This window comes from Propithecus coquereli, unplaced genomic scaffold, assembly GCF_000956105.1.
Source record: "Propithecus coquereli isolate 6110/MARCELLA unplaced genomic scaffold, Pcoq_1.0 Scaffold261, whole genome shotgun sequence".
Classification (NCBI taxonomy): domain Eukaryota; kingdom Metazoa; phylum Chordata; class Mammalia; order Primates; family Indriidae; genus Propithecus; species Propithecus coquereli.
The window spans coordinates 2,322,673-2,345,487 of NW_012148186.1; the positions used below are offsets into that span (position 1 = coordinate 2,322,673).

Below are 22,815 nucleotides of genomic sequence, written 5' to 3' on the forward strand. Positions count from 1 at the left end.
TTATATAGTCACAGAAAGAAGTCTGAGAGATTGTATGGCATGCTATTAACAATAGTTATCTCTGAAGGGTGAGTTTATTGTAGCCTTTTATTTTTTATTTTGTGCATTTTTATATTACATAATCAAAAGAATTATAAATATTTTAAAACATTTATGCAGTGCTTCCTAGGCATGGGTCACTGAGCTCTGGATTGGGAATACAAAGATGCATAATAATAGGACTTGATACTGTTCACAAGGGCGTTTTGGTTTAGTCACTGAACACAGGAAAACAAATACATACCATAATATCTTGTGAGTCCTCTGATAGACATTACAAAATACTCAGTTGGATTAAGGGTTAGTTTGAGTACGAATTGGGTATGAATGAGAATAAGAAAGCAGCCATAGAAGGGGTTTGAACTGAATCTTGGAAGATGTGATATTTGATTTGGTATTTGATAGTTGAGTAGACAGCAAGGGGAACATGAGAAAGTAAAGGCCTGGATGATGGCATCAAGTTTGACTTTGGGAAGTACAGCAAGGTTGACTTGGCTTCAGTACATGAGCACCTGTATACATCAGTGCCATTATGAGGGGATGGTGAGGACCATGCATAGTGAGAAGAGTGGACGGGATTCTGGCCTGTGTGTTGGGAAATGGCTTTAACACATAGATGCTTTGTGAATCTAGGTAACGTCACTTCCTCTTTGTGGACCTCAGTTTCTTAATCTGTAAAATGAGAGGTTGGACTACAGTGGTGGCCTTCTGTGCTCTTGCTTTTCCCTCTCTTTCTTTGGCTGTCAGTTTCCAGGAAGGGTGCATTCCCTTTCACTCTCGTGTCTTTGTGTACTCTGGGCTATGTCTCTGTTACCAAAATTTCCCTCTCCTCCCCTTCCCTTCCTTTTTTTTGAAAAGAGAAAAGTAAAGAGGCTACGTGATGCCAAAAATGAGATGAGATTGAACTGAAATGCACAAGAAGTGATTTGGGGGTCATTGTTTTGAATGAACTACTAGGGATGTAGCAGAGGGAAGTGAGGGTGAAAGATTCAAGTATAGGAAGCCCACTTAGGTTGGTTATTGAAAGTTTAGGAAGGAATTTGGTATGAGGAAGGAAGGCAGGGAGAAAAAGGGACAGGAGCAGGCATTTGATCCATTGTTAAAGTCAACAGATAATAAAGTAACAATGAAAAGTGGGAACAATTTTTCTGTTTTAAAAAGCTAACCAACTTCAGAGAATAATTTCCACTTTCCTGGTGCTGTGCTATTTTAACCTCATGCTAGGAATAGTCCTAATATTATTACTGGACCTGAAAATAAATAGGGAGAATATGTGCTGTCATTGATCTCTGCTAAGTGTATTATTGCTACCAAGAGATCAAGGAAAAAAGTAAATGATTAACCAAATTCCTAAGGACTAAAACCTTGAACAGCAAAATATTATGATGTGTACTCAGCAAAAATAAGTCTTCTAAATAGCCAAGAAGCATTAGAAAAAATATTAACCTAGGAGCTTTTGGTCAATGTTTGACTTATCATAAATAAATTTTAAGTATGAAAGGTAGGTTAAGTTTTATGCAGTAAGATTTATGTAGGTTTATTACTTTTACCCTTAAAGTTACAAAACTACAGGAAAACTCAGCCATTTCTTTTATTATTTCAACTATTTGTGTGGGGAGGGAGAGAATGGGTTCCAAACATGGAAGCTTCTCTCTAATTTATATAGTAAATCTATATAGAGAGATCAATATAAAGATTTTTACCTCGTTGATGTACTTTTCTTTACATTTGAGTTCTGAAAGCAATGTTCAGATTTATAGCATACTTGGTTTAAAACACTTTCTAAAATCTGGTGTATGAGGTTTGTGAAGGGAAAGCAATAAAGTTTATTGGGATCTCAGTATACTTTTTACTTTAGAAAAGAAGTTAGAATCAGGATGGTCCTCTAAAAGGGGAGAATATGGGGAGATAAACATCCAAGGGAGTTTAGTCACTATATTTCTAAGACAGTTTTGTCTATGTGGTTAGCCTATGAATGAATCCCAAAGGTAGAAGTTTTTTTCCCCAAAAGTTTATTTTCCAAATGCTACATACTTTGGACACCCCTAAAAGAAACATCTTCTTACCTATTTTGTTAGGCAGTCCATGGAAGCTAAGGATAATGTTATTTTCTGTAAAATGTTTACAGTGCTGGAGATTTGGTCTGGTGGTCTACTACAAAATCCTACCTTCTTTAAGAAGCATTCCCAAATCTCCCTAGTAGGAATTAATGTATACCTTCTCATTCATGAATTCATCCATACATTCAACAAATTATTATTGAGCACCTCCTCTGTGGAATTAAAACTGTGAACAAGATAAACGTGGTACTTACTGCCATAGTCTGACTGTTTATGCCCCCCACCCCCCAAATTCATAGGTTGAAACCAATCATTAATGTGATGATTTTAGAAAGTGGAGGCAATGAGTAGGGGATTAGGTCAGGAGGGCAGATTCTCCATGAATGGGATTAGTGCCCTTATATATAGGCCCCAGAGAGCTGCCTTGTTCCTTCCATCTATAAGGCATCATTTATGAACTAGGAAATGGGCCTTTGACAGTCACCAAATCTGCTGTCACCTTGATCTGGAGACTTCTTAGTCTCCAGAAATGGGAGAAATAAATTTCTGTTGTTTATAAGCCACCCAGTCTATGGAATTTTGTTATATTAATGCAACCTGAATGGACTGAGACTGCTGCCTTCCTAGAAGTCATGGTTTTCTGGGGGGTTACAGAGTGACTACATGGTGTTAACAGGCAGCATCACTACTGCTGTAATGGTGAAGTTCAGGCTGCATGCAGATCTGGGAAGACCTCTTGGAGAAAGCGCTTTCTAAGCCAAGTAGGAGTTAACCAGGTGAACAGAGAAGATTGGGGCAATATGCAAGGCTGAGGAGATAGCTTTATGAAGGGATTGAAAGCGACTTAGGAGAAAGGAAGTTCAGAGTGGTTTGAGCTTGGAGCATGAGGGAGGAGGAAGTAGAAGCTAGAGAAGTTAGAGAAATGGTGGCTCTAGAACCTGGAGAGCCTTATCAAACCCACTCTCCTGATGGCAGTGGTGAGTCATTGAGGTGATGACAGACATTCTAGAAAAATCACAGTAGGTGCCATGTAGGTAATATATTGGAGGGAGACAAGGAGGTCCTCACTGTTAAAGGTCAGAGAGGTAAGAAAGCAATCACAGAATCCCATTGTTAGAGTCTGTTTCCTCCAAACAACTCTTGGTATCAAATACTGCATCAGGTCATAAAAGAGATGCAAAGTTAGTATTTCAGATACTAACTGAGGTAATTTAACACAGGGAATCAGGGACGTAGGGTATTGGATGAAGAGTAAATACTGGAAGCAGAGGCAATATAGACTAGGAACTTAGGAAGCAGCTGCCATCCCTGGGACTGGGACAGATAAAAGGGAATGGGTGATGTTAACTAACCTAGACATTCAGAGTAGGAGCTGTCATAGAGCTGATGTGCTGACTGCTAAGGGAGGTACTTGGACCTCTGGGGAGGAATTGCCTTGTGGCTGGTACTCAGACCATCAAAGGAGAGCCCATGGCTGGTATACAGAGTGCTAAAAGTGTGAGGAGCTGGAGTTGTCTGCTGCTGTAGAGGCTGATGGGAGGCGGAAAACAGGAAGAGAGTTTCTTCTGTCAACCTCTGCCTTATAGTCTCCTGCCAGTGGCTGTCACAGACAGAGTCTAACAAGAAGTCAGTTGCAAAGGGATCTGGGAGATGTGGTTTGCAGATTTCTAGCTCCAGCATCATAAAGCAGAATGCAAAGGGTGGCTCGGGCTGAGAGGCAGCTGGTAAATTATCTACCCACGCATTTTAGAGTAGTGACTCTAGCTGTACACTGTGGGAAGTGGGTTGGAGGGAGGCAAAACTAGGTACTGGTCCTTCGGTTCAGACGATGTTGGTAGTAATCTAGGCAGGAGATGATGTCACTTTGATTTAGAGCAATGGCAAAAGAGAGAAGTCAGTAGATGTGGAAAGATTTTAGAAAGGAGAATTGAACAGAATTTGGCAATCTATCTATTGTGAGGGATGGGAGGAGTTGTGTTCTGACTCGGGTGCACAGATAGAACATAGGACTGGAAACTGTTTAGGGGAAGATGATTCATGCAGTTTTGGACTTGCTGAGTTTGACATGTCTTGGGTAATTCAGGTAAACTCTTAATAGGACAGTCATGGTGGACATATGGGCAGAAGATGTAGCTATGATGTGTTTCCAGCCTATAGGTGGTACTTGAAGTCTTAATGAAGGAGGTCCCCAAGGGAGAAGAGATCCTAGGACAGAACCTGGAGGAATAAAATTTTAGGAAAAAACACAAGTGGTGGAGAAAAATTTTCAGAGACTGCGAAAAAGTGGTCAGAGGGATTGGGACAAAACCAAGGTATGTGGTGTCCCAGAGCCAGGGAAGAGTGTTGGTCAACAGTTCAGATGTTCTAAAGTTGACTGTTCAGTGTTGTTTGTGCTTCTGTTACCATACTCATCAGATATTTTTTCAGTTATTTATTGTTGATTCTCCTCCAGTATAATGTAGGCCTGGGATGCTCTGCTATATCTACCTCAGCAGCTGACATTGATGTTTTGCACATACATATATACATGATATGTGTTTGTTGCATTAGATTAATCAGAGGTCAGCAAACTCTGGCTTGTAGGCCAGCCCCTTGTTTTTATGAATAAAGTTCTATGGGCACACAGTCATGTCCATTCTTTTGTCTATGACTGCTTTCATACTATAGTAGCAGAGTTGAATAGTTGCACCAGAGACCATGCGGTATATGAAGCTTAAAATATCTACTATGTAGCCCTTTATGTTAGCTGACCCCTGATTTATGGTCCTGCATTAGGTGTTTTATATAAGCTGGTAAGATTGTGTCTTTGACTTCTTTTTCTTTCTTTCCCTATTATTTTTAAAAAGTCAGTTTATTGTGTTTAGGGAAGATGTGCAGTGTAGACTGTGCCTTTGCAGGGTTGGTCATGGTCTTGTTTCTGGTATGGCTGCAACAGAGCCAAGGGAAGGCAAAGCCAGTAGGTGGCTGGTTACAGCAGTCTCTCTCAGCATGACTATGGGGCTAAGTAGTGCCCTTAAAAGAAAGGGTAGGGACAGGAAGGTGGGACAGGAGGGGGAGGATGGATCCATGCATTCACAACAGGCCTTTTCAGCTCTGTGATGTACCAGCTACTGTGCTAGGTGCTGGGACTTCTTCAGTAGCTCAGAATCTGGTTGGAAACATAGACTTATAAGCAGAAAACAGCAGTTCCCTACAGTGAACTTGGTGCAGTGGTAGAGCTATGGGCATGTGGTATAAAAGAGTGGCATTTAGCCCAGCCATGGGAGAAGCAGCAGGAGGAAGAATGATCATATTGAGAGGAGGGCCACCAGGTGCCTGGGGTTCCATGCTGCCACTGGGAGTGGGCATAGAGGATATACGGCTGGGTGGGGCCGTCTACCAGCTCTCTTGTCCTGTGTGAGAAGCAGCCCCTTGAGGCCATGCAATCATGGAGAAAAGGCAGTTCTGAGAGATCTACTTGTCTGTTGCCAAAGTTTGTCTTCTAGGCATACTTTCTTTTCTTTCTCTCTCTCTTTTTAAGATGACATATTTAGTGTGGTTTGAGTTTATGGGAATCATAACCTTGAATTGGTTGATTTTTCCCCTTACATAAAATACAAAAGTCATCTTGCATTAATGTGTCTTTTGACTGGATTTATGTTGCCTTCGGGGATGACAAAAGCTCAGTGAACTGAGCAGCTAACATAGGCAATGGAAGTTCTCAGTGTATTTAAAACTCTGAACTGGCTGTCATTTTACTATCCACACCCCTTATTAACAAACTGCACATTCACATTAATCTGCATTCTCTCAATGACCTGCATGAACTGATTTGGGCAGCTGTTAGGCCTACTTTATGAATAAAGAGAGACACATACTACTTGCAGATTTGGGTTTATTTGCCAGTATTCATTGCTTTTGTTAGGTTCTTTTGGTTTCAAGAAATAGCAGCTCATTCCAATTACTTAAGAAAACAGGAGTTTTTCATGAGCCTGAATATGAACAGGAAGTTCTGGGGACTTCTCCCTCTCTCTACTTTCTCTTTCTCTCTCTGTGCTCTCCTCTCCACCCCTCCTCTCCTCCCCTCTCCCCTCTTCTCTTCTCTCCCCCTTTCCTTCTCTCTTTATCCCTTCTTTCTCCCCACCCCGGCTCTCTCCTCTCTGTCTCCTATCTCTTTCTCTCTCTCCCTATCCTCTCTGTCCTCTCTCTCTTTCTTTGCACTGCGCTTTCCTCAGTTTACAGATCAGCTTTCTCTGTGACTTTGGCTTGCATGTGATCAGCCTTCCCATCTGAGCCTCACTCTGCATAATTGACCTTGGAGCTTCAGCTCCCAGTACTAATTGGGTATTCTTTCAGAATCTGATTGGCTCAGTTTATCTTTTCAAACAAGACCATATTGTAGCTGGGTAGACTCTTCCTAAGTCAAGGCTCTCCCTCCACCTACCAGTCTACTCAGCCCGACTGAGGAGGCATAACCATGTGGTTCAGAAAATCAGGAGGTTTGACAGCTTCCCTCAAAAGCACAAAGTGAGAAGCAAGGCATTCTGAGGCATGACCCTGCCTGCCTGGCTCATAACTTATTTCCCACACACAGTGCCAAAGAAACCCTCTTCTAATGTAATCCAATCCTCACAGGTAAAAGTACACATTCACTTAGCTTTTCCCTAACAGGGAACATCTGAAAGTCATAGCTGCTACCTAGAGAAGCAGCCATGGGACCGCTTAAAAAGCATCACTCAGTCTGAATCCATGATTCTCAATGATATCTGTCCCAACTCTAGTTCTCTCCTGATCCAGTCTAGCCATTCTGCAACCCATGGACTAAGTGGTGCATGTAACCACTGTACGTGCCTTAGGTATAGTGGTGAGGACAACCATCGTGCTCGTGTAAGAAAGTGGGGAAGAAATCTCCACTTCTCAAGCTATCTTTGAGAAAGACGTGGGTCACTGGCTCAACACATGCTCTGTCTAGTGGAACAGAGCCCACCCTGGTGATGGGTGGCCTCCTTGCCGGCATTCTGAGGCCAGATGCTTGGAAATAGTAAGGTTCATTGGAGGTTCTCTGCTTCCTAGGCCCTTGGCTTGGTGCCTGGCCTCTTCTACCAAGAAACGAGTTCCCTGATCTGTAGAGTTGTCTTTAGGTTGATTGGCCTGGGTCTTTGGAAATACTGTGGAATCTTCTCTTTTCTTCCTACGCCTTTTCTTCTAGTTTTCTTCTTTGTGCCTTTCTTGTTAAAATCTGATTGTTGAAGTGTTTTTTTTTTTTCCTCTCTCTTTTGAGTTCTTCAGTACTTAATGATATAAAATAAAATCTTAGTGGATATTTCTCAAACGAGTTTCTTTTTGGAATTTTTTCCTTCAACTTCTGTTAAGAAATGAGAGCATCCTAATTTTGTAATGGATAGAATAGGTATCTATGGGATGTGGATTCTGTAATTAAGCTTGTTTCTTTCTGAGCATTCTTTCTTGGCTAATTTCCATGTGGGTTCTAAGTTAATTGCATAGGAAAAAAATGAAAAGTTCTTTTTTTGCACTCTATTGACATTCTTTGCATTTAATTGTTCGTGCTTTCTCTAAGAACAGTGAGCTGCCTTTACATTTACATACCATTGAGAAGTATATGATAACAGAGGGGTAGAATGAGAATAGTGGAAATCAGCATAGTCATTCTGTAAATCCCTCAGCCTCAAGGAATGCTGCAGCCAAGAAGTACCCAAGTCATGAACCAGTCATCAAACCGATTAAGGCATTGGTACTTTTTTGAAAAAGATATGTTATTTATCTATCTTAATTTGTTTTAATTTATTTATCTTAATTTGGCTAGTAAAAGTTCCTGATTCCCAGTCCTGTCTTCTGTCTCTTCAGGGCTTTCTACGTATGGCTGGGTTGGGTTAGGCTTACCTTACGGGAAACTGTTCCATTAACCGTCACATTGACACAACTGTCCAGAAGCACAGGTGATTTCCATGTTATGGAAAGGCACAGAGAATTAACAGACCGATTCTGTAATGATGCTTAGTGTGTAAAGCAATGGCAATTGTCCTGGGAATGATCTTTTGGCATTTTGTAATTTATTGCTTTCTAGGTACGTTTGAAGTGAACACAGAAATCTAAGAAATATGTTGCATGGGGCTATGAGGGAAAGGCTAGACATAAAAGTTCTTTTAAAAACCAAATTGCAGATCTTACGTATTTAAGCTCTCAGTGTGAAGCCAGTGGTCCCTGAAACAGCAGTGGTTATGAAGAGTGCTCTTGCAGGTTCAGAGCTCCAGACTATGTCTGGCATAGTATCCAGACAGTGCCTGCCCTGTGGGCCTATCCATGGGCAGCAATTGTCTTGTTTATCGCTGAGTTCCTAGTGCAGACATGAACATAGATACTCCATGAAATGCCTGGTTGAAAGGGTGAAAACATGCATAGATAAAGTTTGGGCCCTCAAGTTTCTGTAGAACACTGACTCTTTAAGGTTCTATATAGAGATTGAAGAGGATATCAGTAAAAGAAAACTACCAGGCTGGTATTTTTAAGAATACCAGTTGAGTAGATGAACATCTTTGAATATGCATCTTTGCTCACTTGCTTGATGATTTCCTTTGGAAAAATTCCTAGGCGTAGAATTGGTATTGGAAAGGTTCTGCCTATTTTCAGAGCTTTTGGTAAATATGACGGAAGAAGTATCCTCCAGAAGTTTATGCCAGCTGGCTGTATAGAGACCCCTGGCATCCCCACCCCACTTTCCCCCTCAACACACATTCTACCTTATTTGTATTTGTCTTTCCAGAGCTTGCTGGGTGGCACTTTATCAGAGTAGTTGGCATGTTGGGCGAGAGAAAATATAAAGTGTTTATAAAACTTCTAAGACGACTATGGGGTGTGAATGTTTGTCTTGTTTTTTGTTTATTTTGATGCCCTTGGTTCAGTTCCCCCAAATGGACATGACAATTTCTTGATCTCTGCTTTATTCTTCCATTGGACAGTACCTTCTTTTTTTTTTTTTTTTTAAACTGTGCTCTACCTTTCTGAAAATGTATTCTTACAACTTTCCTAGTCATGCTGATTAATTTAGTATCTATATCAGCTACTGCAGCCTCAGTAACCAGACAGGAATGAATTCGTGAACAGGCCACTTATTAGAAGAACAGGGCAACTTGGATGATGGAGGTCACCTGACATGAAGCCTCAGTTTGGATGAAAGGATAGGGAGAGGTGGGGACTGGTGAATTTGGGATTGTAGAGATAATGGGGTGCAGACCTAGTGTTGCCAGGTCCTCCCAAGTATTACAACAAACTGGAAATCTGTTTTACATAAAATGTTTTTTAAAATGTGTGTGAGCCATGAAAACTTGTTCTTGCAAAACTATGCATTTATGACCTCAGGCCTGTCCATTCCCACTTCAGTGAACTTCTCTACACAGGTGGAGATGAGCATTTTTAGAGTAGTTTTCCTTCCACCTCCCTATTCCTCGCCAAAATACTTAGTACCAAATGGACATTTGCAGAGTTCCTATTTGTTTCAGACATCTCTTACTTGTGGTGTCTCCATGACCACTTATGTACTTTCTCTTGCTATTCTGAAAGTGTGTAGGTTCTGTGCAGAAATGATTCCCTGCAGAGTGTTCTCCGTGTCCCACCTGAGACCGGGGGCAGTTCAGGGCACACCCATTGCGCAGATTCCAGGTGGAAGCAGAGACCAGAGTAGACATGCGTTCTAGGTCGCACACGCAGAGCTAATGGCTTCCTGAAGCGTTGCTTATGGCTTTCCATTGAAGTAGATCTACTTGCATAATCCACACAGGCAGACTTAATTAAATTCTTTAATTACATTTCAAGGATAGGCTTAATAGAGCAAGTATCTTCTGATCACCAGCCTCTGAAGGATTAAACTGTGCCTGCGTTTTCTGCTGCTGTGGAGCAACAACTTCAGATTCTTCATTTTGTTGGTTGCCTGTTTTCCCTGTCTTTTTCCTTGACTGGAAACTTTTTTCCTTGAATATATCTAATTTGTCTGTGATCTCCAACCCTCATGCAGAGCCCACATCATAGTGATTACTCAGTAAATGTTTGTTGAATGAAGAAGGATAGGTCCTGTCCCTAGATGATATTTCGTCATTACCTCTGTTAATAAGGAGCAGAACCTGCTAGGACAAAAATAGTCATTCAAGGCCAAAGGAATATCCTCTCAGAAGGCTTGGAGTCCATATTATTTGATTTTCCTGTTGATGGTTTGTGGTGAATGACAGTGGCTATTATTTTTTATCCCTTTGCCTATTTGCTGAACCCATAGGACCTGTCTATATTGATCTCTTCCCAGCTACTGCATTGATTGGCTACCTAGTTGATTGTTCTTCTTCCCTACTAGAGTGTAAGCTCCATGAGGGAAAGGACTTTATTGGTCTTGTTCTCTCAGTATCCTGAATGTCTAGAACAGTGCCACCATAACAGCTTTGCTCTTTGTGTATCCATTTTCTGTTTTGTTTTGTTTTGTTTTTTAATATCCACGCCACTCTGCATCTCCCTTGGATAACAACACTTCACTCACAGTGAGGCAAGCTTCAGTTGGCTGCTGTCATCATTTTCCTGCTTAGACTGGCAGTTCCATGTGGCGAGGCAGAGGGTAGCAATGGGAATAGGATGAGACTGTAGGAGAAAGACCCATCCATTCTCTTTACCTGTCAAGCAGAGGCAATAATACTGCCTTCATAAGTTTGTAAGATGAAATAGGATGACACTTCAGGAAAGGCTTTGTAAAATACACTGCGATACACATGCTTTTGCAAATATAAGCTGACATGCTGATGTGCTTGTCTGCCTTTCAAGGACCGGGCAGCCCAGGTGGAAGCAGACAGACCCCGGAAGCTGATTTTCATGATCTCCCTTTTTGGTCCTTCACAACAGTCCTGTGAAGTGGGTGGCGCTTATCCCATTGTAAAGATGAAGATGCAGGTCTTAGGTAGGATTTTGCCCAAGTGTTATTCATTGAGTAAAGGCAAAGACAGGCTCAAATCTAGATCCTCTGATGACAAATGCAGACTTCTTGTCACCACAGCACTTGTCAGGTTGGGGCAGAGGAAAAGTGATCACTGTATCTTGGCCCCCAGCTTCTAGGAGGTGGTCCTGATCACAAGTGCTTGAATGTCATTATAGTTTGTTAATGTGTGATACCATTAAACTTGTACTAGTGTTAATTGAGTTCATGTTATGGTAGTATTCACTTAATAGATTTTTTTTCTTCCTTATCAGATACTGCACATCTAGTTAGGTCAGAAGTTAGTTATTTTCTGGAACATGCTGATTAAAAAGGGGTTGACATTGAATGACAGAAGAGCTGATTGAATGGGGCAGAGCCTGCATTTGCGTATGGACCTCGAGTCTGACCTGGATTTGTAGGTTATTATGTTACATCTCAAGACATAGAATAAGGATGCCCACCTACCCACCCGTCGCACTCACATGGAGATTTCACTGTCATGGGATGCTGGATCCCAACCATGGCATTCTAATTTGTTGCTTCTGGAGAGTCTTAAGTGAACCTGTAAAGACTCTTGCAGTTACCCAACAGGACCTTGTGCAGCTGTGTGTGGAAATCAGGATAATTCCGGCATTTCTGAGAGTACTTTAATAGAGCACTGATTACAGATTGCAGGCACCTGGTGGTGTTTTTGTACTGAGGCTTGAAGGGTGCAGTTCCAAAGACAAGAACTGGGCTTGACAGATTCCTATCTTTTTACCCTGGTGTTTGCCAGGGCCTGGAATAGGTACTGAGAACCCCTTACAACAGCTGGTGTGGTTAGTATGCACTTTCAGGAGACCACCACCACCAGAACATTAATTCCTAGACTGATAATGGACATGTGACTTCACCCAGGGTGTGTTCTCCTGCCAGTGGCTCAGAGCACTGAGACTGCAGGAGAGGCTCCCGTCAGTTGGGGTCAGCACAGAGGCATGTGGGTTGGGACTTGGCCAGAGTTACTCTGTGCTTCTTGGACTACCCCAGACTGTTCCGCTTGGGCAGACCATCATTGCTTTTGGCCTTGATAGCCAAATGAGAGAACATAAACTGTGAAAATTCAAGGGATAAAAGGTGATAGCCAAGAGCCAAGGTTTAGGACTCTATGAGCTAGAAGTATTCCAGCCAGCACTTAATTTTATGCCAGTTCCTCTTCCCCCCCCCCCAAAAAAAATGAACGTGAGAAGATTCTCCATGGCAATCAACCATGTTGTCCCTTTTTCTCTTCTCCTTGCTCTCTCAACATACATACCACCTGTTCTTTCCTTCCACAAATTTGGGACTGCTATAATATTTCATATTATCATTTCATGCTTCTCTGATTTTTACTTGAAAGAGCATTGCAGTAAAGTGGAGAGCAATGTCTAGCTGGCTTGGTTTTGCTGTTCCTTAGTTGTATGACTTTGGAGTCACCCTCTGGACTTCAGTTTCCTTTTGAGTTAAATGAGACCATTGGATGAGCTAGGCCATCACTAGGATCACTTCCAGCTGTTAAACTTTTCAGCTTAAGAATGCCAAAATTCTGCCCCGCCCAAGCTTTTCAGCTTAGGTATAAGCTGCTGGTGGGTAGGGCCCAAAAAAGATGTCAAAGAATCGTTGTTGGTTGGCTCATTTGTGAAGGTCTTGCAGAGATTCTTTTCGGTAAAATGAAATGATGAACTTTCCCTTGCAGAGCCTTTTAAATTTGTGAAGCTCAGGTGGTTTGAAGCACTGGCAGTGAAAAATAGAAGACGCAGAAAGAGTGCGAGGGGAGAGATAGCAAGGAGGGTCCAAGCTGTGTTTTTGAAATGCCAGAGGGGGGTAATACAGCAAAGGAAGTCGAAAGAGGAGTTTCCCTTGAGAACCAGCAGAGACCTTTGAAATATGTGCCTTTCATATTTAAGCCCTTTCCGGTTTGGAAAATAGCGTACAAGGTTCATAAAACTGCCTTGTGGCAGTCATCCAAGTTCTTCTCAGGAGTTGACTTCTGTTGCAAACTGCTGGTCTTGAAAGGATGGTGGCAAACAGCTGTGATGAGGCTTTGGTGGGCATTGTCCCATTTATGGAGACACAGATCTGTCGTGGAATCTCTCGGCTAACGTATTGTCAACTGCCCGGTTTTATTTGTGGAATCAAAACAAGCTCTATCCTAAGAAACTATGCCGTCCTCTTTGCCAACTAAACAGCATGACATGCATACCCGAGATGAGCAGATACCCAGAAAGAATGACTTCAAGCTAGAGCCTAGTTCGTTATCTCTGTGGCTGCTGGGCAGGGATGATAACAGTATCTTTTGTCCACCAGAAAGCAGACTGGTCAGAGGCAGAACTGTGAAGCAGTAGAAATTGTTTACCTAGAATGTACTTCTGCCTCACCTATCCCTACCTTTTCTCGTTTCTTCAATGTGACATAGTAAGGAAGAGCAAAGATTCTTCTAGAGTCATTCTTCCTAGGTTTAAATCCTTGCTCTGCCTGTGAAAAGCTGTGTAATCTAGGACAATTTACTTAACCACTCTGAGCTTTAGTTTCCTCTTCTGTAAAATAAATCTCTCTCCCCAGCAGGGTAAAAACATATTAATAAGGATTTTTGAATACCAAAGTCACCTATCTAAGTGTATGCACCTCTTGTGTCAGAATTTGAGGTAGATGACAGGTGGGGAAAGTGCTTTTGGAAACTGAGAGGGAGGCTTTCACCATTCAGATTCTACTTCATTGACTAAATTCAGGAAGCTGACCACTGGGGAGATGGGGTAAAGTTAGATTATAGTCATTGGCCAGGTCCTTACGAGATCAGAAGTGTTAATGAACCTTACTGGAAATTTCACTTCTGAAATGGAAGCACTGAAGGGCACAGGGTCTTGCCTTTTAAACTGACAAGGTAAGGATGTGATGTGTAAAATGGCCCCTTGAAGTGTCACATTTCTTCTGTGCCCCTCACTACTGTGAAAGACTTTATGTCAGAGTCTAACACTGATGACAGATCAATTACAGAAAACTCACTGAAGCTCTCCTGGGAAATGGTAAAGTGATGTTATTCTCCAAATCACAGATTCAAGTAGGAAATGTTTTAAAATTGATGTTAGATTTAGAGAATATTTTGAAAAAGTTTTGCTCTGATTTTAAAAATTTTAGAAAACATGTAACCTTGTTTCAGCTATATCTTAGGTTTTCATAAGTTTCATACACTTAAAAATGGAAGTTCTCCTTAAAGTCTCAAGGGTTTTTTAGTGTTGTATTTGAAATCTGTTCCAAAATAGAATTAGCTTAAATCAAGAAAACTTAAAATTTACCTAAGGTTTGAATCAACAAGTATCTGATATAAGGGGCTTATCTTATTCTTGCTGGAGAGTTTATTCATTTATTTGTTTCTTTATTTTTAGTGGTAGCTACATTTTTGTTTTTTTAATCTATAACTTCTGTTACCAGTCAAACCACCCTCGAATGGGAAAACATCTGAACCACTACCTAAGCCTTCCAGTTCCTTTCATGTATGGGTTTAGTGCTTTTTCCCTCTTGTCTTTTCTTCACTGTTAAGTAAAAGAAACATACTCATTCAGCAAGCACATAATTAAAATGTTCATTTCCATGTTAAGTTAATCCTTGTGTGGCTTTTGTCTGTATTTGGGATAGATTTAGCTACAGCCAGTGCCATCTGCTATCAGTGATGTTCTCAAGTCAATACCTTGTTTTCTTAGTTTGCCAACCAGCTATTAGATACCACGATGACATGAGTGCTCAGTAAAAATTGGTGGACGCCAACAATTTGAGCTCTTTTTGGTTTGTTTTCTCTTACTACTCTTTGTTTTCTTTTTTGTTTGTTTTGATACGGTTCAGTTCACTTTTTAAGGCTGGTCTGACATTTTGGATTGATAATCTTGTCATAATCCATAATGTACCAATGATAGCATTCCAGCTTGACCTTCTCTTTGGTACTTTATTGCTACCCGTTACTGTAGAATGGGTACATGGGTGTTGTAGAACCAACTTAAATGGTTCTTGAAATTTAAACTTGTAAATGTGGAGGTCTTGTTATAGAATCCTTTGAATGTGTGATGCTTATGAAATCTTCATCTTACCTTAATAAATCCTCCAATGGCATATCCTTTGTAGCTCTTGGTGGTGTTATTTTTCAGTTTTGTCATATCATTTGTTAAAATTTGGATGTAGTGATTGACCAGAAGGTTAAAAAAGTACACACACAATGTAAATAAACTTGTATAAACACAGGTCTTGTCTGGGTGTAGAACAGGATTTGTTCTTTGGATATGAAACCTACAAGAAGAATGTGCTTACTGAACATATAAACAAGGAAAAAGGAGATGAAAATAGTCTAGGCTAGGTTTATAATTGAAGCAGACATGAGTCACAGGCTCAGAGAAATCAGTCCTTTGAACATAATGTCTCCTACATGGAGAGTTAGTATACACAGGGAAAAGAGAGCCAACCAGGTCTTCTAGTATTTGGTAGTCTGATGGCAGAAAGGAGATTTCTTATTTCCTTCCTGAAAGAGTTAAACATTATTAAGAGGGATATTGTGTATGGTTGTGCTGTTTTTGCACTAATCCAGAGGTGGTTGTCTGAGAGAGCAGGTGCAAGCTGATCTGTAGTTGGTGCTGTGTTCACCAGGCCATGGGCCCTGGCGTGGAGCTTCAGTTGGTCAGAGGAAGGGTGCCATTTTCGTCTCACAAGAATGTCTTCCAGGCCTGTAGTTATTCATAGCATTTGCTTTCCTTTCTCTTAACTCTTTGAGGCTGGGAGTTTACTAATTTACTTTGGTGTTCTTAATACTATGTCTGCACTGGAGCTGAAAAGAGAATAAGGAAGCCTGATAATTGGATCATGGTGAAATGTATTTTGATATGTCTTCTGGTTTTGGGGGAAAGAGTATACCTCAAAACCACAATGTTTAAGGAGCACTCTAGTAAGTTCATCATATAGTAAGGATACTGTCTTGCATAATTTCTGACCTATTTTCTCATTTCAAAATCCAGAGATAATCATATTAGCATTTTGGAAAACTTTTTTCTAGACATCTCTTTATGCATATAAATATATACATACACTTGTACATTTATGAGCACATTTTCTGTTTTGTAACCTTCCTTTTTTCACTCTATTATTTCATGGTCACTTTTTCAAGTCAATATTTATAGGTCTGTGCCGTGGTTTTAAAAGGATATGTAATATTCTGTTAGGTAGATGGTCTATACTGTATTTAGCCTATGAAAATTGATAGGTATTTAAGTTGTTTATAATGTTTTGCTCTTAAAAATGAATCCGAGGTAAGCATGCATCTATAATACACATACACGTGAATGCTCACACCATTTTCTCTTATACTAGAGTTGTTGCTTCATAGGGCTCCAACTCATATGTTAATCTCTGTGAGAGAGGAATTATAACACTTCCTCATAATCCCTAGACCAATGGGGTGGGTTAAAAATGACAGTTTATTATTCATAAAAGCACATATCTAAGGATGCTAATTTACAGCCTTGAAGCAAACTTGGAAGATTCATTTAGTGGTTATTTTGATTATACATGTGGAAGTGCTTTGTAAATCATGAAGTGCTATGCAAACTTCAGGGATTCATTACTAGGGCTTTACAGAGTATCTGCCATGTATGGAGCCTTTTCATTTATTTTATAAATTATTTATTAAATACAGGGGAAAAACCCAAAGACAGTGGTTCTGAATCTTGCTGTAAAGCAGAATGAACCAAAGAATTCATCCAGAAAACAAGCCCTAGGCCCTGTCTCCCAGGTCCCCTGAGTCTCTGTGAGCAGGACCTGGGCACCCCAGGTGACATAGATATGCAATCTTTGTTTGAAATTCTTCTTTTAAGATATTTCTCACCTGTCTCCAGCATTTTTCTAGCAGAATAGAAAATATTTTTAGCTTTTGTTCATACCCCTACAATTTTTGTTTTTACTGTTTAGAAGTTTCTGGCTTCTCCAAGTATGTTATTAGAGGATTTTCTGTATGCTTATTGATTCAGTCCCCATTTTGTAAAGCTTCTGAAGGCCTAAGTAGGGATTCTTGGTCGGCTATTTCCATCTGATTTCTCACCATTGCAAGCCCATGCCATAGCCCTTGTTGTTTGTACCAATAAAGAATGATTGAACTTGGAGTGATTGCACTTTCAAACTTTGAATGTTATCATCAGATTAAAGTTATCTGTCTATTCTACTTGGAAGAACTATTAATTAAGAGTAGTAGTTGAACTACATGGACAGATTGGCTGGTGGAATAAAATTTTTGTCTAATTTATTATTTCTCCATGTGCTCACATGACATAGATTAACGTTTTCATCTTGAGAACTATCTTAACAAAGAGTAATGTTGTCTAGGTAAAAATTTTGTACATTAAGAATCAGTGACCCTCACTGAAGTAAACATTCATAAAGGGGCTAAATTGGCCTCATTATCTCATTGGTGCTAATATATGAAATCAAAAAAATAAAATTGATTGTCTTTGCATAAAAAATGCACATTTTCTGACTACCTTGTAAAGTTTTCGATTTTTGGAGCAAAATTAACGTTTTTAGATTATCTTTAGATTTCATGATGGTGTAAAAACATATGACTTGTAGCGTTTAGTATTTGTATTCTGTGGAGTTTAAGCAAGATAATTTAACATTTCTCTACTTTGGTTTCAACATTTACAACATTGATCTTTTCCTTGTTGAGGTTATCGTGTTTCTTTGTCAAGACCCGAGGCATAGAGAAAAAACAATTAAATACAGTTAAGCGTTATTCATATTCATCCTTCAGAATATTATACTGGACGGTGTAGAGGGTGGATTGTGAATTGGGAGTGGTACTGGAACCCTTTTACAGGAGGCATCAAAATCATTCAGGCCAGGGATGGTGAAAACCCAAATTAAGCTGGAGGAAGTGAGAATAAAGAAAAACTGATAATAGAGTCCAGAAATAATTAAATCACATCCATAGGACTGGGAGGTTGAGGGGTTTGAGGGACAAGGAGGAATCTAGGTTAACTCTCAGTGGAAATGTTCAGTCTGCAGCTAGTTACCTGAGTTTAAAGCCAGGAAGGCAATCTGAGCTAGATGCATGATTAGTGTCATCAGATTATAGGTGAGAGTCAAAGTTGCATTTGTAGAATTTCAAAAACAAAGTGGCAATGCAGAGAAATCCAATTTTAGAAAATAATCTTATTTCTCTTATTTCTAAGTTATTTGGGTTCACATACCAGAGTTCCTGTGCCCTGGAGAGGACCAGCTGATTCTCCTCAGAAGTCTTCCAGGGTAATATCACCTTGGCTCTTAACTTTGAAGACTCTGAAACTTGACATCAGCATGTTGAGTGCATCAGCCTCAGTGTTGAGTCATGATAACTAGTTTATGAGGCTGATATCTACAATTCCTGGTTCCTCATTTACAATGGGAAGTATAACTGTCAGATAGTCCAAAATACTTGTGTTGGCACAGCCACAGGGCCAAAACGTCAGAAGATTGCATGTTAAACATGGGATCAGAACAGGGAAGTTAATGAAGTTAGATAAATCAAAAATCTGATAGGGTTAAGCTAAATAGATGATATTGTTGTCTCACCAGAGGAAGTTCTTTCTTCTCAGATGAGAAATATTTAAGGCCTTTTGGCAATTTTTAATTTGCTGGAAATTTTTAATTTCCCTATCCCTCCTCCTGGTCTTCTGACCACAGAGGACAAATATCATTTCCACTACTGGAAACCAAAAATGTTGATGCTGGAAGACAAAAACATTTTACACTTGTACTCCTTTACTTATGTGCTTCATCTGCCTGATCCTTGAGGTCATTTGAGTTTGCAACTCCCACTCTAAAGGACAGTCTTATTTCCTGGTGGCATGGGTGCTGGAGGGCCATCTCACTACAGTAGCCATGTACAGTAGCCATTTTTGTTAAAAAAAATGGATATAGATAGATGAGGTGGCCAAAAGTGAAAAGAAGATACATGAAAAAGGCCTTGAGAAAGATCAAAACTAACCATGATTAGTTTTTGCAACTAACACTTAAGGCTTACCAACTGCTTTGACTTGCAAATCATATTGTAGGTTGGTTTCTTGGATAGAAAAGCTTTGTAATTATATCCTATAGAAGCTATGGACCAAGAAAAGAAAAAGCTTCCATGGGGTGACGTAGATTGAAGTAACTATGGTCATTGGTGCACCATTGCTGTTGTGTTCCTCTTCCTTTCTTGCGGTGGGGTCTCAGCCATGGGCTGGACATTGATTAACCAACAGTACAAGGTAAGACCTGATAAAGCTGCTTGGTTGAATCAGGAGGAAAAACCCATTACTCCTGTATTCTTTCCTGAAATGATTCATTCTTCGCATTCCCATCACCACCTTTCTAGTTTAGACTTCAGTTGTTTAGACTAACAGTTTTTAAATTAGGTGGCAGGATGACTGCATGGATGCATGAGAACAAGTCAGAGTTGTTTAAAATACAGATCCCAGGATTCTGATTTGGTGGGTATCAAGGAGGGGCCCAGGAGTCTGCGTTTTTGAAAAGCTTTCTATGCCACCTTCAGACGCACAAGCAGATTTGGGATACTCTTATAAGTTACTGCTACAGAGTTATTGCTATAATGGTACTCCTTTTGCTTTCTGATTCTTTCCCTTCTAACCCACTGTACATTACCATTCCCAGGGGGACATTAAAAACATACACATATTTGTGCTCCACACAGGCCTGTTAATACCATTCTCCTGAACAAAAACTTTCAATAATTTCACATAGAGTGCCTACTACTGAGTTTCCTGAGGATGACGCCTATTAATTCCTCATCCTTATGACACTTAGTACAGAGCCTTCCATATGAGAGATCATTTATCCATGTGTGGGGGGTCTCATACCCATGAGTGAGAAAAGCGAGGCTTTGGTAAATTAAGTTGGGTTTCAGTTTTGCACATACCTTCCGGTACGGATGGTGACATTCACTCAGTTACTAGAAGTTCAGAGGGCCTTTTATTTTTCATATCATAGTAGTGAAGTTAATCAAAATTTTCCACTTTTAAACAAATTTTTAAATTCAGGCACTAGAATAAGAGATCTACGTGTATTTTTTAATTTAATTCTTCAGTCCCAGAAAGTAGGTGAAGATATCTCCATATTGTAGTTAGTAAACTGATGATCTGCAATTTTAAGAGATGTACTCATAAATCACATAGGGATAGATGTTGGAGCTATAATTTGAACCCAAGTTTGTTTGATTCTAAAATATGTGTTCAGTGAAATTACTGGTTTTATCTTTCCTCTTTTTTTTTTTTTTTTTGGTTCTTGGTCACTGAATATCAGTATAAAAAACAAAATGGAAATGTCATTTCCATTTCTCACCAGTTTTCCAAAAGAAGAACAGAATTTCCTAAGAGTTTGGGAAAACATGCGTATTTCTTTTTTTTCTGACAGATTTTATACAATAAAATGATAGCTTTCTATTTCTTTTAACTATAGTTTTAGAAAAATGTGAATCTGAGACGAAAAAGCAAAAGCCGTGCCAGTTGGGAAGGTGCTGGTCAGAGAACGCCTGATGAGTTTGGGACTGTGGCTTTCTTTCTGCGTTGCTTGTAGTATGGTTTGAAGCCACTGAGCTACCGCTGGCTTTCTTTTTTACATGTCCCCAGATGGTGAGAGGTGAGAGGCCTTGGAGCTAGAAAAGAACTAGTATGTGTTTCTCTCTTTTGGAAAAATGTCCCTGGTAAATTACAACACCCTGCTTAGTTGAAAATCATAGAGCAAATCATGATGGGGGAAATTCTGTTTGCTAACTTAAAAGAAATCATAGTATATCAGTTAGTGGCTAGCACATTGAAAAACAGGTCTCCCTCCACTGTTCTCATTTTGTTCTTAGCCAGGTTCAGTGGAGTAATGATAAAATGTTGTGATCAGAGCACAAATAGATCTGGGTATAGATCTGTAATATATAGATCTATAGATATGTATTCTTGGTGTATGTATAGATCGATATTCTTGATGCCACTAGGAAAACCTGCTCTATTACAGAATTAAAACTAGGAGAAATTTCTTTATCCAAAGGGATGCTCTTTTTAAATATATATTATCTCTTTCCTACCAGTAGGCTACAGATGTGGACGGGTTACAGGCGGACAGCTGTATTGGGTGCATTTGTGAATCTTGCATTGGAAAAGATATTCCCACGGTCTTTCATCATAAATCTTCTGGATTTAAGTGAAACCTTTGATGTAGTCAGCAGTCAACTCTTGGAGAATTATTATCTTAATTATTCTTTTATCTCTAACACTGAGCATAGAGGTGGCACATAGTAGGTGTTTACCAGTTGACTCCATTTTACAGCAATTTGATCAATTCTTTGAGCTGCTATTGCTATATATAGCTGTGATCCTGATCCACATGCAGTATCTCTGGGTACTCTGCACAACCTGCATGATCAAGCCGTGGGCCCTCTCTATACCTTTAATTCTGATTTTTTAATTGCCTGAACAAAAATTGGTCAGTGATTCAGGCAGAGACTAATTATGACTAGGATGGTGGAATAGAGTTTATGCAAGTTGCTGTTGAGCTTTTTGGATGACAGAGTTAATATTCAAGTTGACCTTGAACACGAATAAGCAGACACGAATGGACACGAATAAGCAGAGTTAAGACCATTAGGGAAGTACATCTTTTAGAAGACTAAATATAACATGGGGACTGTGTATGTGTAAGTTTTGGAGGGACTCACCGTGAGTCAGCAACATGCTGCTTTATTTCTTAATTATTGGGCACCCACTGCCAGTTAACCACAGGAGCGTAACACACGGGAACTGCTGGGTAACATTTCCAAAATACTTAGCATTAGTCAGATACTTTTTTAGAATTCTGTGTTCACTTTGGCTGAAGAAAATGTGGATTATTTGTCAAGGATCCAAAGCATGGCAACTAGATGCAGAGGAGCACTGGAAAGTAGGGCCCACTGAAAGAGGCTAATAAATAAGAATTTGTTATCTAGCCTAATCAAAGGCAGCAGAAGGGTATTAATTTAATGATCTTCTGTTGCATGTATAGTTATTATGTAGAAGATGATATAATTATTTCCACTATGAATAGAATTAGGGAAATGGATATGCATTAGAGTTAAAGGAGATTTTGAAGGAGTATGAAGAACTTCTTGACTTTAACGATTGTTGGGCAGTGAAAAGACTTCTCTGCTGGAAGTGTGCGATCCTGTTCCCTACAGGACAGGAATAGGGTGGATACTGCTTGTCAGTCCAAGTTGCCTTGGGGTGGAAATGAACAAGCTTTCTAGATCCCATTTCATGCTGCTCATCTCACATTGTGTTTGACGTTTTCAGAGAGTAAATACATATTCCTTTTTTGTTTTTATCTTTTCATAGTTATTACAAATATAAAGACTTTGTTTAAGGTTTCTATAATGCATTTCAAGTAAGAGGTTAAACTGCAAATTGAAAATTACTTTACCTGCAAATCAGCTTGCTGCTCATTCTTATATGAGCCCTTACAATGTCATCAATTCCAACTTTCCTTTTCTTTTTCTTCTTTAGAAAATTCACTGCGTGCCCTCCTCACTTGTTCTACAATGAGTGCCAAATCTGCCATCAGCAAGGAAATTTTTGCACCTCTTGATGAAAGGATGCTGGGAGCTGTCCAAGTCAAGAGGAGGACAAAGAAAAAGATTCCTTTCTTGGCAACTGGGGGTCAAGGCGAATACTTAACTTACATCTGCCTGTCAGGTAATGAAAACTAGATATTAATGTTATTAAAACA

General features: G+C 39.9%; 1 protein-coding gene across 1 annotated transcript in view; it reads left to right on the forward strand.

Moving 5' to 3' along the window:
- STXBP6 (syntaxin binding protein 6 (amisyn)) overlaps positions 1-22,815 on the forward strand; it is a 248,733-nt gene that overhangs the window by 48,216 nt on the left and 177,702 nt on the right. Inside the window, exon 2 of the mRNA XM_012647300.1 lies at positions 22,593-22,781. Within this exon, the coding sequence (XP_012502754.1) occupies positions 22,628-22,781 (154 nt within the window). The 5' untranslated portion in view covers positions 22,593-22,627. The remainder of the gene's footprint in view (positions 1-22,592; positions 22,782-22,815) is intronic.